Genomic DNA, 18,292 nt, shown 5'->3' on the forward strand with positions numbered 1-18,292 from the left:
TGCCTCTTTCGATTAATTCAGTTTGTCTTATAGGCATAAAGCACATTCACCTTTCATGTGTTTCCTTCCATTCGAAAATCAAGTTAGGCCTTTTAAATGGATCTAACATGCTTTAGCCTCACAGCTGATGTTAGGTCTCTCACTCACCTCTCAATGGCTACCACAGTTGTCCTGCAGATAAGTTAAAGTACTGACGTGGTTTACTTGATGATTGCCTCTTCAATCCTATTTAAAAAACAAAACGATTGTCTCCGCTGTGGCTGAAAAAATAAAGCATTGAAAGTATGAAAACAGATGAATAATCGTATTTAAAACCTTGCTATGGGCACATGTTCTCAGAGATCCTATGGCGAGGCAGCTGGCATGTTGTTCAGCAGGAGAAATTGTGCCACCAGCCTGAGCCATCCCTGCATGCACAATTAGATGTCAGCTGGGCACCGAGACAATCCCGCTCCCCCAAAGTGGGTTCGCACCACGTTACATAATTTAGCGCCGTTATCTGTGATGGTGTGTTTTGTAAGGAAAATGTAACGCACTGGCTCGAATACAAAGTAAAGCAGAAACGATACGTGTCCTTTATCTAATTATAGAAGATTTATTCATCTCATCAGAATGCAGTCTGCAGAGTTGTGAAGGCATGGAACATTTCTTATACTCATTCTTTCCTTAATCTGAGTTTAATTTTCTGGCTCCTTCCCCGTGGTGATATCATTAAATGCCCGACTCACAATTACAGGCAATTTTCTAAATGCTGAACAACATTTTGGGGTAGTTTTAAGACTCATCCTGATATTGTCATGATAACAAAATCAAGCAAATCATGATTTAAACCCATGCACCATAAATGCAGCCAGTAGCTCTTTAATATCTGCCATTGCAACTGAGTTATTAACACGTGTATACATTTTATCACTTCCGGTCTCCTGTGGCTAACCTTTTATAACATGACCTTTCTGTGCCACTGTTTGGCCAGCTGTGAGCTGTGTTTGTTTGCCCTGTTAAACCCCTGCTCCTGTTGTCTTTCCAGGCTGCAGAACAGCTACACCGCCTCCCAGAGAGCCAATCAAGACCTGGAGGAGAAGCTCCATGCTCTGGTAAAGGAATGCTTAATTAGGGCTCGGCTGGCTGTACTGAGGGACAAGAGCACTTTTATCTGGCCCTGAAGTTCACTCATTTGTGTATTTTTTTCCCTCTCTTTCTCTCTCTCTAATAAATGTTTGAGATCTTGGTCTTTGAAAAATGCTTACCTGCATAGAAAGCGTAGATCTGATCAGAATGCCAAAGCCTGTTTCTCAGTAAGCATCGGAGATTTAGCCTCCCACACTGCATACACCCACACATCTCTGTCATCCCAACTGCTGGTTTAATTCTCTCCATCTACCTTCAGGTTTGCACTTTTGCATCATCACAGGATCTGCTCTTGGCAATCTGGGGCAAATGTTTAATGACTGTTACTTTCAAATATACTTCATCTGGAGTATTTTTGTGATTTTTGTTTATTCATTCCTGGTGAGATCTCGCTTCTGTTTCAATGATTTAAAACGCTCAAAAGAACTCCAGTGCCTACCTGATCCAGTACACCAGAGTATGGAAGATAATCTATATGTTTCATCCTGTTTCTCTTTACTGCCCTCTCTTCCCATTGCAGCTCGGAGAGAAAACAAATTGGTGCTGGTTATGTAATGGCAGAGTGTCAGAGTGCAGCTCCTCTGACTGGTGTTTCGAGTTCCCGTCTGACAAGGCAGTAAATTTAAGTTGGTAAATTGGGTTTTTTGGAAGCCATGTTTAACCTTGTGTTAAATTGATAGAATTTGGCCTGTTATAATCGTAAGATGCGCGATGGTGTGATTGTGAGCATCGCCAGTGCTTTGTTCATGTGGGGGTTGTAGTCCTAGCATTCGGCACAATATCGGACTGAACATTAATGGAAGGTGTGATATTAACAGCACAGGGAATATTCAAACTTGTAACGAGTATCAGGAGACACAGACTACATACATAATGGACAATAACGAATTATGATTTGAAATTATATCGCACAAAAACTACCCTTACTCTCTGTTGCCTTTCTGTGATCTGGTAGTTTTGACACTTTAATTTGCAGTGCGTGAGAAACCACACAGCCAAGTCAGTGCAAAAGTGCCGCCCTTTTTTTCAGTGTAGATCATGGTATATCACCGTGTGCCTATGCGCCATATGTCTGAGAAGAAATGTGTAGGCTGTGGCAGAAGTCGCTGGGTTTAATTCAATAAAGGTTTAAAAAAAAAAAAAAACGTGTATGATGGCGTTTTAGAAGCTCGAGTAGTCCACACGTGGTCCAGATGGTTAGCGGCATGCTCTGTGGCGCCTCTCACCACAGGCTGTCAGCAGGCCGATATCCGGGATTGGCTAGGGCTGTCTGGAAGTCACTGGAGCTGCAGTATAGAGACAGGGGCTGTAGTGTGGCTCCCTGGGGTACACACACAAACAAACACATACATATGAGGGAAGCTATATCCCTTCTCATCCAGTAGCTTGTAAATGAATTGTTACTTTGCCATCTGTCTTATCCCACTTGGCAATGCTTTCATCAGCGACTTCTACTGTTCTTCTGTATTTTCCTGTATAAATCCTCCTCTCATTCCCTCCTTATTTTCCCCCAGTTCCTGTTTCCTCTTTCTGACCAACAAGTAAATATAAGTACTCCAGGTCTCATTAAGCAGAAATGTCTTTCTCTTTGCCCTTTTCACTTTCACAGCCAAGATATCCTTCCTTCGCCATCCAGATGGTTTTAGGACATTTCTTCAGAAACCTCTCGGGACCAGTCTGAGGGCTGGACCACTTCAAAACTTTGACCCGCCAGCGAATCGCTAATTATGATATTGTACCCAATCGTGTTTTGATTTATAAATAGTTTAAAGTGGCGTCTAACGATAAATTAAACCGAGACAGGGGACAGATTTGTAATTCGTGGATAGGTCGAAGTTTTGAATTGGTCCAGCCTTTAGTGCCCATTAGCTTTTCTATAAAACTAATCGATAAAACTTTCTAAGTATATCTATCTCATTCCAAAAAAAAGGGGGGTTTGGGGGAGATCAACTGAAACCTACTTTGTCTACACACTAAACATGATGTGCAAACAAGACTGCTGTGGCTGGACACCCTGAATTCTGCCCTCAATGGGGTACAGTTGAGGACCTGGATGTGCTCATGTGCTCTTCATTAGCCTTGGGTTGTTCTGAGGTTTGAAGACTCTCTTCTCCACTCAGTATCGTTGCCTCCTCATCGCTGTACACCATTATACTGTGCATCCTTCACTGTGAACCCCTTGCCTGAATGATCTGGATGCGTTGTCTCATGGCATTCTGTTCTCACCATCAGTCTCTCTCTCTTTCCCCCTTCATGCTGCTCTGGGTCTCTTTCATCAGGCCTCTATAAGCCAAACCTGGATCTATGCAGTTGCGTTTCATCTTATCTGTCTCTTTCTATATGCCTGCCATTTCAGTGCTAGAAATTAGTTGCTTTTCCCCAATCTGCACTAAATGTTGTTGCTGTTAGTACTCGTATGTGTGATCGCTTCACAATGCACACGTCCCCTCCTCAGTACCCGATGAGTGCACCGTACTTCAGAGCTGCTTTGATGCTATGCATGTAGCGTCAGATTGCTTAGACAGTAGCTATGGAGTCATTATCACTTGGACAGACCCAAGCAGTTCATTTTATTTGTTTATTGGCCTATTGTGTGCTGTTATATGCCTATATTTTGAATGTCTGTAACAAAACCTTGATGAACACTGAATGCATTATAATCGAATTGGCTATAATTTGGATCCTTCCGGCTGGATAAAAACTCCATATAGCAATATCTGGCTCATCTTACTAAGTGGTAAAACTCCTTGATCTCAGGTGTACAGGATCTGCAGTCCATTGAGTACAGTTCAGGTCATTTGCATGAAGATTATTCCCCCAAAAAATAACGGTGTCCCTTGAAACTGGGAGTATGGCATTTGAAATGTATTTATATCACTGTTAATATTGTGATGGAGTTACTTCATCTGAAAACATGAGGAAGTACAATGCTAGGTTCTGTAGTTAAGACTCCCCACCTCAACAAATACAACTCTGATATTGTGTTGCTTGTATAACAACAGGAATGGCCGTTTTGAAATAAAGTTGCTGTTCAGGAAGTTCCTTAACAATCAAAAACGTCAGTCATGTATTGGCAACATTTCATTAATATTATATATTTAGTTTTGATCGGTGTATTGAGAGTCTCTCAATGGGATTTCTCAAACCACTCCTCAGATTTGACTTGATTCGTTTTGTTTGTTTTTTTCCTTTCACTAACTAAAAGAAATGTCTCATCAGAGAAACTGACTACAGATGAATATTAATGACTAATTTGGGCCCTCTTCATTCGCAATAGTTTAGACAGCATCTGGATTCAGTCTGCGCCGTTAATTAGTATGGAATTCTTCCAGCACTGGGATTTTGGGATTATTTGTAATACAATGTGCTGGAGCAGAACAACTAAATGTCATTTTTGATTTAATGATAAATTGTTTTTTTTTTTTTGGGATGCATGCAGTACTACTATCTTACACATCTCAGAATATTAAGGCCTGCTCCTCAGCTGTCTTGTTGAACAGGTTGTGGTTGTTGCTGCATGAAACGATTGTTAGGTTCTGCAAATTGGTGCACCCAGTCTGCCCAAATAGTGCCTAGGCTCTCAAGCTATGGTCTCTGATACACTTTTAAAGGTCTCCGTCCCCTCCCTTTTTCATTTCTCTTCTCCTGATGAATGATCTCAATCCTCTTTTTTTTCTCTTAATGCCCAGATTCCGTAATCCTAAGAAAGACAACTATTGTTTTCAACATCAATATTTGTTAGAGATTGGGTTTAGATTTGTTTGTCAGTGTGAGCAAACAGCTCTTCCAAGTTGCCAATATTCCAACTGTTGTTTACCACCTGACCACTTCACTTCTCTGATCTTCAAGAGGAATTCGGAGGCAACATGACTTAGGATTCAATGTAGACATCTATGGTCATTACCATCAATTGCCAATAGTTAAGAACTGGTTTACACCTGATCCTGCACAACGGCTGTATTTATAACTGAGAGCTTTAGACCTTCGCTCCTCCGTTTCTCTTAACCACATTTCACAGTTTTGTGCTGATCAGTGCACCTCGTCCATTTTTTTTTTTTTTTTTTTATCAAGCAGGGTCACTGTGGAACTAGATGAGCTTTTTATCTTTAAGCAATTTGTGGCCTTGATGGACTGTGCAATTGCTGGAAGATATTAGGAGCTTTTGCAATTCTTCTTTTGGAGGGTTTTGGTGTTTTTGTTTTTTTTCTTACATTTTCTTTCTCTCAACAGCTAAGAAAAGTGGAGAGAGATAAGAAGACCATGGACCAAGAGATAGTAGAACTCACCAACAAGCTACTGGATGCTAAAAACACCATCGATAAACTGGAGGAACTGAATGTATGTCAATGCGGATTTATGTTCCACTTTATCAATGAGTACCATTACAGTTCCGCACAGTGGCATCATAACAACAAGATTGTGATGCTGATTTGTGTTGCTTAAATAGTGTTGCCAAAATTTGACACAAATCCGTTAAACATGCTTTATTAGGCACAGCCCTTACATAAGCATACAGATGTTGTTTTATAGGCACTTTCTTAGCAGAATGATTTTGGTATATATCTTGTTATACTGAATAATTAATTGAAAATAGGATTACATAATTGATAGATTTAGCTAAAGCTCTTGCTTTAATGAAACATCAGATTCCTTCACTTTCCCTGCTTTTCTTCAAGGGAAGCATCCAGTTTATTTAATAACATAAGGAATCCCTTGCTTATTTAGTTATTCTTTTCGATTTTCACTTTCAAAGTATTCAAATGGTAACTCATCACCATGTGAGTTTACTTACAGGCTGCTAAGATGGATGTATGTATGTATTTATAGTCCATAGTTTAGTTTTTAGTTTTTTTATGTGAATGGGAATAGAATAATTTGGTTTACTAATGGACTAAACCAAGATGGATCCTTCAAAACTGTCCTGGAGTCTCAAGAGACTAAAGATCCAACTCAAAGACACATCTCGTCTCCTAGGCTGCTCCCAGATATTCGGAAGCATAGTTTGAATGTCTTACAGATTGGGCTTTAAATTTAGCTTGTTAGTGACTTGTTCCAAGTCTCTCACACAGGTGTTTGAAATGAAAAAATTAGGCTACCTTCTGATCTCCTCATCTGGGTCCTTTGAAAACTAATTTACAGCAACAACAACAAAGTCTGAAAATTATTAATTAAAAATAAAGAAATGTTACACCAAGGATAGAGAGGGGTGATTTCAGTGGAAACGCTATTCACAAAATTGTCTCGCATTATTAAAGACTGCTTGGGAAGAGACTTTGTTGTATGAGGTGAGGCAGGTATAATTTATTTTAGCACATAAGAGCTCAAGTACGTAGAGAACTGTGAAAAGGCTGTTGCTTTGGGCAAATGTACTGCATAAGAGGCAGTTTGATGGTCCAGCAAAAGAAAGTGTCAGACCAATCAACACTTTACTGCTTTGTAAGTAAATGTGTGGTTCCTGCTTTCAAGTAAAGCACATACTTAAGCACCAAAGTTCAGACCACTCATTCATGATTCATGAGGAGCGTTTTAGTTTTATGTACTTGGTTTCAGGGAAAGCCTCCCTTCTGTACCATTAATATAAAAAGAAAAGTCATTAAGGCTTCATGAAACCATAGAAAGTGCACATCAGCATTTCCCGGCACGGTAAATATCTCCTGGATGATTTTCTGGACAAGGCCACAGAAACATTCATCCTAGAACTCGCAAAAACCTGTCTAAAAGTGTTTGTGAATATTAAAGATGGTGTATATGTCGGTTGAGTAGAGATCTTTTTAATTATATCCTTTAATGTGTAGGTATTAAGAAGTCTTTTCTCGTTTGTACTGAAATCTTAGCCAGAGGGCTTCAGTCTGTGACCCCTGTACCCTTTCAGAAGCCCATGCATTTCGTAAACCAGCACAACATGGGCCCTCAGGGGCCAGTTTTATCCGAGTGCAGTTTAAGGAGCCTGAGGCGCTCTGACCCTTTTGATGCAGTCTGTCGCCTCAGCTCTGCCCCTCTAAAACGTCTCTCTTGCCTGTTTCAGGAGCGCTATCGGCAGGACTGTAACTTGGCAGTGCAGCTGTTGAAGTGCAATAAATCTCATTTCAGGAACCACAAATTCGCTGATGTAAGTATAACCTTCAACTTCGGAGCTGGGTGCCATAATCAAAAGTAATCAAATGCCTGCTCTCTATCCTTAATGGTGGATAAATTGCAGTGAGCTGCTGTAGGTCGGAACATGTCTCTGCATAGGGACACACAAGGACGGACCACGGTGCCTGGGTTACTTACAGGACGAGGAACCTCAGATTTTGATCTTCGTTTTAAAAGAAAAAAAAGCTGAATTTACTCCTGCTGTTTTGTTTCTCTGTGCCAAACAGTGCTAGAGTACTTGCACCAGGGAAGGGAGACATTCATACATTGCGGATTTACAAAACAGAAACTGAGAAACTGTTGTGACTTTAAAAGCTCCAGATGGTTTCTTTCTTTTGGCATTTTTGTGCTTAACGTTATCAAAGTTCTTCAGCCATCGGCACGGCGGACAGACGTGTATCAACCGAAGAAAGAGACGGGCGCTTGACGTTTGCACAAGCCTTATCGTAGCCAATGAACCAGAGAGACTAATGCAGAGAGCTCTGCACATCAACTGACTGCCTTTCATAGCCTGTATTATTAAACTAGTGAACCCTATTCTGTGTTTGTGTCGCTGGCGTGCTTTCAGTCTCCACACACAACTCCCTGCACATAGCAACCTGATGTCCAAAATCTGAGAGAGCATCTTCCATGGTAAAGCTGACATCATTATGTAATGTCTGTGTTTACAAGTGTGTGAGAGGGTGAGACAGGGTGAGTGACAGGGTGAGTGTGAGTGACAGGGTGAGTATGAGTATGTCTTTTTCTTTTTCTGGAAATGACCTGTTCTAATCGTGACAGGGTGAGTGTGAGTGACAGGGTGAGTATGAGTGTGTATTTTTCTTTTTCTGGAAATGACCTGTTCTAATCGTTGGTCTTTTGTTTGTTTTGTCATTATCTTCTTGTCAGCCATGATTATTACTGGTTTTAATAGGCTGTAGGACAATGAATACAATGTTGCATACACAAAATAACCCTCGTACACTTATATGCTGCTTGAGGTTGTATTTGGAACAATTTGTTTACTCGACGAAATCTATCCGTATCACCCAGGCTTGAAAGTATCTCGTCACTACTACAGAGCAATGCATTCTGGGAACATTCACAGCTGGTGTGTATGGAAGGGGTTCAGTAAGGCACAGCCAGGTTGAGCAGTTTCTTGCCAGGTGTGGGCACTCGTTAATGTACAGTTTGGAATTGTTTTTTTCAGTAGGTGCTGTGGGGCATGTGTCGAGCAGTAATGAACATGTGTGAATGTTGAGCGGAGAATGTCAACGGTCAGTCCTCGGGGAGTTTTTTTGTTTTTGTTTTGTTTTTCCTCGCTCTCCCTGCAGTTTATTTATAAATGGACAGCATTGAATAACTTCTGTGTGTTAGTTCACAGAAGACCATTACTTCCATTCCAGTTGTCTGTCCCTCCTGGTGATTTCACCCATGTTGGGATCTAATTTATCAGCGGTGAACTGATCACGGAGTCCTTGTGTCGTTTGCTCGGTATGCTCTCCAGTTAGGTGAGGGTGCCTATGCCAGGAGTGTGCAATACTTGCAGCCTAGATGGGTTTCTTCCTTTGTTTTGGTTTTGGTCATGTATTTTTTGGGCTGCAAATTTTTCAAATTTTAAAAAAGGTTTAGGGAAGCTGTGGGTCAGTTACCTGATATAAACATTTAGAAATGTGCATCCCGACTTCCTGTGAAGCTGGAAATCGTAACCAGTGATTCCTCCGAGATTATTTTTGTAATTTAATATAGACTGCGAATACAGAAAATGAATAAGGTCAGGAAAGTATTGTAATTTATACCTAAAAATAAAATGTCAATTCAAAGCTTCTGTTGTGATGTAGCTTTCTTCTGACTGCCTCCAACCCCCAACCCCTATACTCCCACCCCGTCCCCAAGTGGCATAGAGATGACAGGAGCAGAGGCAGAGGAAAGAGGGCTGTGCAAGTTATATGAAAGGATACTCGTTCTTGGCAAAGCAGATTTATCTATCATGGGCAATTTACACCGTGGCTTACAATAACAGTGGTTACACAGCACAGTATGCGTCAAATGGGAGGAGAGACTGCTCCACCCCCCCGCCCCCCGCCTATTGCAGGCAGGACAGTGGGGCGGCTGTGTGAGCTCAGCGATTGATTTTACCCCTCCCGACCAGAGGTGGAGGGTGTGCAATTACAGCTTAACAGGATCGTTACCGCATCATGCAATCGGGCTGTGAAATCACTAATTCACTCTGCCCATTTTCCACAGATCGATTCGAATCTTGCTCCATTCATTCACTTCTAATGTCAGAGTGCTAAATAAAGGGTCGGGATTCCAGACGTCTGCTTTTTTTCCTCTATTTATAATCTGATTTTGAGGAGAGGTGTGGGTGAGTGATTTTTTTTTTTTACCTACCTCTCTGAAAGCAAGGAGTCATCTCAATCTTTAGAGAGAAGGGATGTAACATGATTTTGACAGGAATCAACAGTCAATAAGGTGGTGTCCTTTCAGACGAGTACAGGTTACTGACCTTTCCCTTTCAGGTATGAAATGAAATCATTGACTGGGAACACTGTGAAACGCGACGTATTTCCAGCTCGGAAATGACTATATCTCCAACCAGTCACAACGCATAAATGTCATGTGCCGAGTGAAGTGCGGAAACGAGGCCAAAGTGGCAAGCCAGATCCTAGAGCATGCTTTTGCAATTGCTTTGAACGCATGCAGACACTGAGAAACAAGACGTCAAAAGCATTCGCGTAACACGTCAAATTCTGGCTTTAGCAAAAATAATATAATATTCTCCAGGTTTTTCTGTGCTCTCAGTAGTCGGATTGAGTAACTTGAAATTAATACAATAGGCATCCTTTCCTGATATTTCCTGCACATCCTTCCTCGAGTGGAATTTGAGATGTAATTCCCATGGTTCAAAATCAGCAGCTCATTAATCCTTATTGTCTTTGACGGCGAGATCCTAGTGTGCAAAGTGAAATCTCCTAAGTGTGTGCGCTCGCTACTTAAAAGCCCAGTCGTCAGGTATAATTTGTATCATCACCAGTCAGATATGAAATTCTCCATCACGTTTTTTGAAAGACTTCTGGGGAAATAAGGGACTGCATGTCTAAAACTCACCCAGGAAGCCACATAGGCACAGCCCCACAGCTTTATTCTAATAAACGTTTTCTAGATCTTGAGTTATTCTGTCCAGTCACATTTTAATCTCCAGAGAAAAGCAGTTTAAAATGTAATTCACAGTGCCAATAATATCGGCAACACATTTTTATTTGTAGGCTCCGATATTATTTACAAGGCTGCTGAGGACACTCAAGCGCTCTTGAGTGGGGAAATGGGCACTCGAGGGTGGGGGGCGTGTGTGTGTGTATTCCCTGCATTGACACATTGAATTTCGCTTAACCGGTCTCTCCTGTTCCGTGGTTTACTTCTCCAAAAAGACTCTTTTAAATTTAAATTTTCATTGTGTGCGTTTGTGTAGTATTTTTCTGGCAGCACTATTAAACCTGTCCCACGTGTCTTCTTGTTTTGCAGCTTCCCTACGAGTTGCAGGACATGGTTAACAAGCACCTGAAAACCAGTCTCCCAGACTCTCCTTGTGCCCAGCAGGACTCTGCCCAGAGTCTGAGTCCCGCCGACGTGGTGCCCACTGCCGTCATCGCCCGGGTGCTGGAGAAACCGGAGCCGCTGGTCCTGAACTCAGCTCAGTCCAGCAGCAGTGCTGGGCGGCCTGTGGCGGAGGATGTCTTTGTGCATGTTGACATGACTGGGCCTCAAGCGGAGGGTGCTGGGCCCGGCAGAGAGAATGGTGGCGGGGGGGCAGCGGCACAACCGGGCACCCAGCAGCACAATGGCACGTGCCGGAGGCAGAACAGCTTGGATGGCCAGTCTGGGGAGGAGGGTGGCAACGGTTCAGCACCGCCCTCCTTTGAGAAGTTAAATCCTTACCCCACACCCCCACCGCCCCACCCTCTGTACCCCGGTCGCAAGGTGATCGAGTTCTCCACGGACGACAAGGTGAAGATCCCCAAGAACAGCCCCCTGCCCAACTGCACCTATGCCACCCGGCAGGCCATCTCCCTCAGCCTGGTGCAGAGCGAGGAGGAAGGAAGCGACCGGCAAAGGACTGTGCCCAACAGCCCAGCCGTGTCCGAGGGCGGTTGGAGATCGGGGGCCTCATCCTCCTCGGGTGGCCGTGCACATGGGCTTCCGCCACCAGATGTGGGCGACCTCCTCTCTACCCAGTCCAGCCCTTTCAGCAGCCCGCCTCAAGCCCCCAGCGACTTTGCGAGCTCGGGCAGCTCTGAGGAGGACCTGCTGGCCAACTGGCAGCGTATGTTTGTGGAGAAGGTGGCCCCCGCGTCTGAGGGAACCCTGGTCCACCGCACCTCTTTCAGCAGCGAGACGGTCGGGGACCTGCAGAGGAGTCGTACCGGGAAGACGCCAGCAGGGAGAGGCCTGGGCAGGGGGGAGCAGCACGGCGCCTATTCCGACGGCGAGGAATCGTCCCCTCAGAGTTGGACGGCCAGCCGAGAGTCCAGTCTGGACACAGACAACAGCAGCGCCGAGTCCCGGGTCAGGAAAGGCCATTACGGCAGTGACTTCTCCCAGGAGGAGAGCGAGAAGCTGCTGATGGCCCTGGATGTTCAGGACGATGGGGGCAGCTGTGACACCACCATCGCCGTGGCCGCCACCTCGGCCACCATCTCGGCCACCGCAAGCCCTGCCGTAAAGCGCAAGGAGTTTGTGGACGTGGGGTCGGCTGGGAGCTCCATGGAGGAGCGAGATGTCCTGCCCCAGGATTTCCCCATCATTACTCCCAGGGTCCTGGCAGGACTGGAGGACTTTGTGGAGAAACCCCCATCCCTCCACCAGACTGGCACCAGTACCTCGTCCACCAGGCCTCAGAAAAGCCCCAAAAGGATGGGGGTCCACCACCTGCACCGCAAAGACAGCCTGACCCGGGCACAGGAGCATGGCAATCTCCTGGATTAAATGGGGGCAGTAGGCTGGGGGTGCTGGGGGTTTCTCCTTTTGGTACTGCTCTTTTTGTGTGTGTTGTCACAGGGCTTAGGTGAGGTTTATGGAGGGAGGCAGGAAAGAGATTATCAATAGGTTGTCCACATTAATTGTTGTCGGTCTAAAATTGTAATTCTTTTGAGTCTTTCTTTAAGCAGCATTATTTTATCCTGCTGGAGCGGAGTGCACAATAGTTCACACAATGTGGAGAAGTAGATTCTGCTTTGGTCTTGAGGAAAGCAAGGTTTTCCTGCTTACGGTGTGCAGTTCTCCAGGTTGTAGAGCATGTTTCAAGTGTCCTATAAGGTTTAATTCTAAAATCAAATTCTCAAGGCTTGTTCAGACGAGACGCGCGAGAGCTTTGGTGAATTCTTTACCCCAGGATATAGCCACGCCTCTGTTCTTTCCTCAAGTACCATCCAGTGTGTGAGGGAGAGGGAGAGGGGGGGTTTCTGTGAAGCATATGATGTTCCCAGATGCCTCGGTCATGTTAGTCAACTTGAGGCCGTGTCTCTGTGCAGCCAGCTTTGAAGTTTAAAGAATCGGTGCCGCCCACCCTCTCGTTCACTTGGAGTGCCTGTCCTCTCTCTCCGTCTGGGGCTTGACAGGTCCCGTAAGATGTCAGGCTACCTGTCCAAGGAGCCCGTTTCATTGTATAATCTTTAGCTGTGTGTCTGCGTTTATAATTCATGTTGCAGAACACGTGCCCTGCCCCATGAAGTACAGGAACAAGCAAATTATGCATTTTTGTCATGAATGCTTCCTCCACATAATTTGCTTCAATCTAATCACTGCACTTTGAGTTAATACTGACTGTGTGTGCAGGTTTGAACAATATGCTTTTTCAGCTGAAGTATTGGGCCTGGCTGTCTGTTTTGGCAATGATTGCCATTCATTAAAGTAATTTGTAGTAATTTTGGGCAGTTCAAAGACACCACAAAGCTATGAAGATCGTTCTTGTCATGTTTTATAAGGGTGGAAGAAATACAAAATAAAACAACTTATTTTTATAATTGCCTTTTGTAAGTTTCTAGATCCAATAAAGTTTAAAATATAACTCCGAATCTAAGTATTACAAGTATCAGGCTTGTGTAACTTGTCTAATCAGCATTTATTTAATCCAAATGTGCAACTGAAGCAGTTCGTGCACAATGGATGTAACATTAGTTAATCTTGATTTTGTTTTAAAGAGATTTATTCGTGCAAGTCTATATATTGTCTTTTGACTTGCGTGCGTGTCTGGAAATCCATCATTCCTATTCCTCTGAAACTACCATGTGTAATTTAGCTTTTCTAATTTTTATTTTAAAGCCGGAGAATTATAGTAAGTGTTACCTAGAGGCCAGATGTGCAGAGACAAGAAAAATAAAAGAGCTCTCTCTGTTCCCGGTAGAGAGAACAGTGCACTTGTATTAAAAATGGATTCCACCGCTGCATTTAAGTAAATCAGAAGAAACAAAAACACAAAAAAGGTTGATACGTTTGTCACAATTGAGCTTTTTCCAGTATTAACTGGTGCATAGCTTTAAAGACACCTTTCTTCTTTCTGGCATCCTGTGTCACATACTCTGTGGTCTCAGGCAAATTGGGGGGAGGAAGAAAAATAAAATCCTACAGTATATGCTAAAGATTGGTGCTGATAGGGATTTTAGAACTGCCAACACCAGTAGATCGGAGATGCATCCTCAGAGTGAAACCTCCGAATCATTTTAAAAGGTGGGGTTGAAAGAGTTCATAATTGTGATCTTGTGATTTGATCAGATTAAATGAAAACATCACGAGGGATAGAGAGCTGACCCGTAGAATGATATTGTCCCCTTGATCGAAGAGGGCTGCTTCACAGTATTACACCGCTTCAGGGCTTCCTGCGGTTGTGCGTTTCTTCCTCTCCTCTGTATTGAATTCACTCCCTAGCCTCCTGCCTGTGCCTGGTCTATTCCTCTCTGTTGTGTACGCAGAGGGGAGAGGATACAATAGGAGTCGTGTGCAAGATGGGGTGGCCCGGGTCTCAGGCGCTATTCTTGGCTCACAGAGTGGGAAAGGTTTCTGAGTTCAACCATGATGGCATTCAGTTTCTCTGCCAGCTGCCAGTTATGACGCACGGTCTGATTTGGTAGAGAAGGTTGTTTCTCCTAGATGCCAATCAAGGACATTATTGAGTGTGTGGTGCTAGGGTGAAGACCAGTTTTCTTAAAGTACAGACTTTAACGTTAACCATAAAGACTAGTCATAAATGAATGGGAGGCTGGAGGACGAACGTAGTCATTTCATGCTCATGTTTTATTTTATTTCAGAAAATGTGCCTTTCCCCTTTTTACCTATCTGAAGGTTTTACCCGAAGGGGCCATCAGATTCATGAAAACAAAACCCTGTACGTTATTTCTGTCCTCATTAAACTTTTACTCAACAGTAAATTTACACTTGCATCTGGCTCAGGGCAGTTGTTAATTTTATTGTACCGTGCTTTCTTCTGAAGCATACTCTCCATGGATGTAGCACTGCAGATGTGCAATTTGTATGGTTTAAATTGAGAATTCAACACTTTACCTGATCAGGAATGTAATCCTTATTATTGTAGCATTAATTATATTTTTATTCTTCTTTTTGATCTTTGCATACCATCTATGTTTATATATGTACCTGTTTGTGTGTGTGTGTGTGTGTGTGTGTGTGTAATTGTATAGGATTTCAAGTTTGTTTTACTTTTCATTTTGCTTTGATTTTTGATTTAACCTTTAATAATGGGATCTATAGAAGTGATGTCTGCTCACTTAAAGGATCGTTGTTCTTCATGTAGTGGATTGTGTGTGTCAGTGCGTTACTGTAGCCAGACGATTGTACAATTCCAGTTGTGATAAACCTCGACACCACCTCATGTCTCCTGAACTCAAGGATCACTTAAGTGACATTCACAACGGTGCTGGTGTTGGGCATGAAAGAGATGGCACAATGACCATTTTTGTCCTGATATTCAGTGGTATATATATATATATATATATATATGTTGTTTTTAAGTTATTGTAGACTACTGGATATGACAATTGTTTCCTGTTTTTTCTCATTCCTTTTTAGTTGGCAACCTGTTCCCAGATTTACAGTCTTAACCTACACCAATGGCTCTCCCCACATTTCCTCATTTCTGTAACATGCTAGTTCAATCCGTGCTTGTTTCAGTTATGTAATAACATGCACAGATACATATATGTATCAGTAGAATTATTTTCTAGACGGTTTGGGAGTGCTAAATGAGGGCATGTGGAATTGAGTCATTTTTTCGCATGTGAAGAAGCCCATGCTCCACAGATTTGTTTGTGTGGGTGGGTGTGTGTGAGAGAGTGGCCACACTTGAGTCTTCTGCAGAGAGCATGCTGGGATAGTGGTGGAAGTTCAAAGGGTGACATTACCCGGGGCAAAACAAATAACAGCTTTTAGGGAATTATTTTCTTTGTCCAACATCCAAGAGTTAGCTGAAATGCACTATCCTTTCTCACGTATTAGGACGCCGCTTCCTGGCGATTGATATTCATCTTCTGCCCACATAACCTCTGAGAGGTGATTAAGCCTCTTGATAGATCGGCAGAGGAAATGGGGAATTTTAGAGAGAAGGTAAAAGATGGTCGTATTTAAGGCAGCCTCTCTTCCTTGTGGGGCGCGGGTCATTTGTCAGGGTTTGAAAGACATTACTTTCCATATGGCTCTACATCATCTGCTTGAACAGCACTCCTTGCCTTTAATTATTCAACAAAATTGGCTTCAGCATGACAGGGCGGATGTTGGGTCAAGATTATAAGAGTTCTGGGCCCCTGCGATATACGTTTTTTGTATTGCTCTTTCATTATACATAAAGGTGCTTCTTATTGTCCATAATTGATAGATGTAGAACTGCCTTCCAGAATAAATAATGCATCCCTTTATTACATTCTGAAATAGGCTTCCTGGGTTTCTCACCCGAAAGTGAGTAATTTGTCACACTCGTATGCACGTGGAAGCTGCCGTATAAATAATTACCTTGGAAGATGTTCCCAAGCCACGCTACCAAGCAGCTTTCGTGGGGAAATGGCCGAGAAACCCTCGTCTTTTATAAATAGAATGAAGTCGCATCTGTCTCTTGCAACTTTTATGGAACATTTCGTAACCATGAATGGATCTGTATTCCCCCAGTGGTGTCTGACAGCCAGCCCTTTCCTGGGACGGAGTGAAATCAGTGAGACAACTTAGCCTTATTCAGGAATAGGTAATATTTACTGAAGTACTATATATTTACATACATGCATTCATACATATATACTTACTACCTCCCAAAACTATAGCACTGCGATTTAAATGAAATGTTTGCATTTTTAGACGATTAATGTTAGTGCGTTCATGTAGTGTGTTTCTTTTTTTTTATATTGTGAAATTGGGAGCTGAAGGGTTATTAATACAATTGGTTGACATTCATTCAGTATTGAGGAAACGAGGTCAAATCAAATTAGTATTATGATCCACAAACACCCTCGCCCGAATGGGTAATTGCTGTCCGCAGGTATTTGTCATTATTGATCGATGTTTTGGCCTACCCTGAACACAAGTGACCCCGGGGAACTTTACATGGCAAAATGAGAAACTGCTAATTGGTTAATTGCCCTCCGTCAGTAAAATGTTAACAATGAAGAGCATGACTGTGCTCTCAAATGAAAATTGTCTTCTCCATAACTAATCTGAGCACATACTTTCTAACTTTTCTGTTCTTGTGTTTTTATGTGTGTGTGTGTTTGTTTCATCACGTTTGCATTGGCTTCTCCATCGCCAGCTGCAAATACTTGTTTCTTGGTATTTAATCCTCTCTGCACTCCACCCCCTCAGTGTCTGATGAGACTAGAGGGTTGTAAAGAACTACATGTGTAATCTAGTCCGTCTGAGATGCATCCATTGGGAGATGGAGCAGGTGGAGGTGAAAATGCTAAATCAAAACGTATTAATGTAACAGTCTGCTTTGGAAGGTACTGAAGCTCCCCCACCGACCCAACACCCTTCAGGTTTGATTCCATGTCCCTCTTGTGTGCGGTCGCCTCCAAAGCGTTTCTTGGCGATATGGTGCTTTACCCATGCCGGAGAAGACGGGAACGTTTTCCTTGTTTTGGTGTTTTTTTCCTCCGCAGTGTCCGTTCTTCCGTTGCGTTGCGCTTTTATTTTTCTAAAGCCGAGACTCCCGTGGTTTTTGTAGTGGCACCGTGTACAACTTTCCTCCTTGTTTAACAAAAAAATTGAAAAATTAAAAAAAAAAAAAAAAAAAAGTTAAACCTGTACTAATTTTATTTTCAGATTTTTAAACTGAGGATGTATATTTTAAAACAAATAAACTATTTTAAAAAAGTAAGCTGTTCTTTTCTCATTTCCTCAACCACCAATGCAGAGAGTGGACCACCTGGTCTCGCCCCCTCCCCCCCCCAGCATGCACATGACTGAACCCGACCTCATGACCACAGTGGCCGCCGTCTCGTACACACACACACACATATGTTGCCATTGTATGGGGTACTAGGTTGCTTTTGACCTTTATTTTTGAGAAAGTTGCATTATAGAAACCTTACATGCTACCTTTGTTTCCGTTTTGGGTTTTTTGACATTTAAGAAAAATAGGCCTCGGACATCTTAAAGTGTTACAATTGATGGTTTAGTTGCTGTGTTTGGGGCAACATCATGGCCACCCAGTCAAGGGAAACGGGAGAAATGGAGGAACACTATTTTACTTGTCTTTCCCATATCCAAGGAATACATCTAGATATTTAAGCAGTATTTTCCTATAAATAGACTTACACTTGCTTGTCTGGATCTCAAGATGCCTGGAGATATTAAGATTTTTACATCATGTCAGACCCACTCCTTTTCCGTTAAGGCAATTCGATGGGCTGCTGTTGGTCGTGTACGTCTTTCTTACAATTTGCAGCTCCGGTCAGTCTGTCTGTCTTCCCTCCCCAGGTATTGAAATGTGAGTGTGCTGCCCATGCAGTTGAGCACAACTCTTGTTATGGCTTCAACACAATGCCAAATCGTCAGC

At 42.9% G+C, this 18,292-nt stretch overlaps 1 protein-coding gene across 1 annotated transcript in view; it reads left to right on the top strand.

Annotated features, from left to right (window-relative positions):
- tjap1 (tight junction associated protein 1 (peripheral)) overlaps window positions 1–17,611 on the top strand; it is a 50,907-nt gene extending 33,296 nt beyond the window's left edge. Inside the window, exons 7-10 of the mRNA XM_066697342.1 lie at window positions 1,028–1,094; window positions 5,359–5,466; window positions 7,154–7,237; window positions 10,768–17,611. Of these exons, the coding sequence (XP_066553439.1) occupies window positions 1,028–1,094; window positions 5,359–5,466; window positions 7,154–7,237; window positions 10,768–12,228 (1,720 nt within the window). The 3' untranslated portion in view covers window positions 12,229–17,611. The remainder of the gene's footprint in view (window positions 1–1,027; window positions 1,095–5,358; window positions 5,467–7,153; window positions 7,238–10,767) is intronic.
- Window positions 17,612–18,292: the final 681 nt, after the last annotated feature.

Source organism: Amia ocellicauda, chromosome 23 (assembly GCF_036373705.1).
Source record: "Amia ocellicauda isolate fAmiCal2 chromosome 23, fAmiCal2.hap1, whole genome shotgun sequence".
Lineage (NCBI taxonomy): Eukaryota > Metazoa > Chordata > Actinopteri > Amiiformes > Amiidae > Amia > Amia ocellicauda.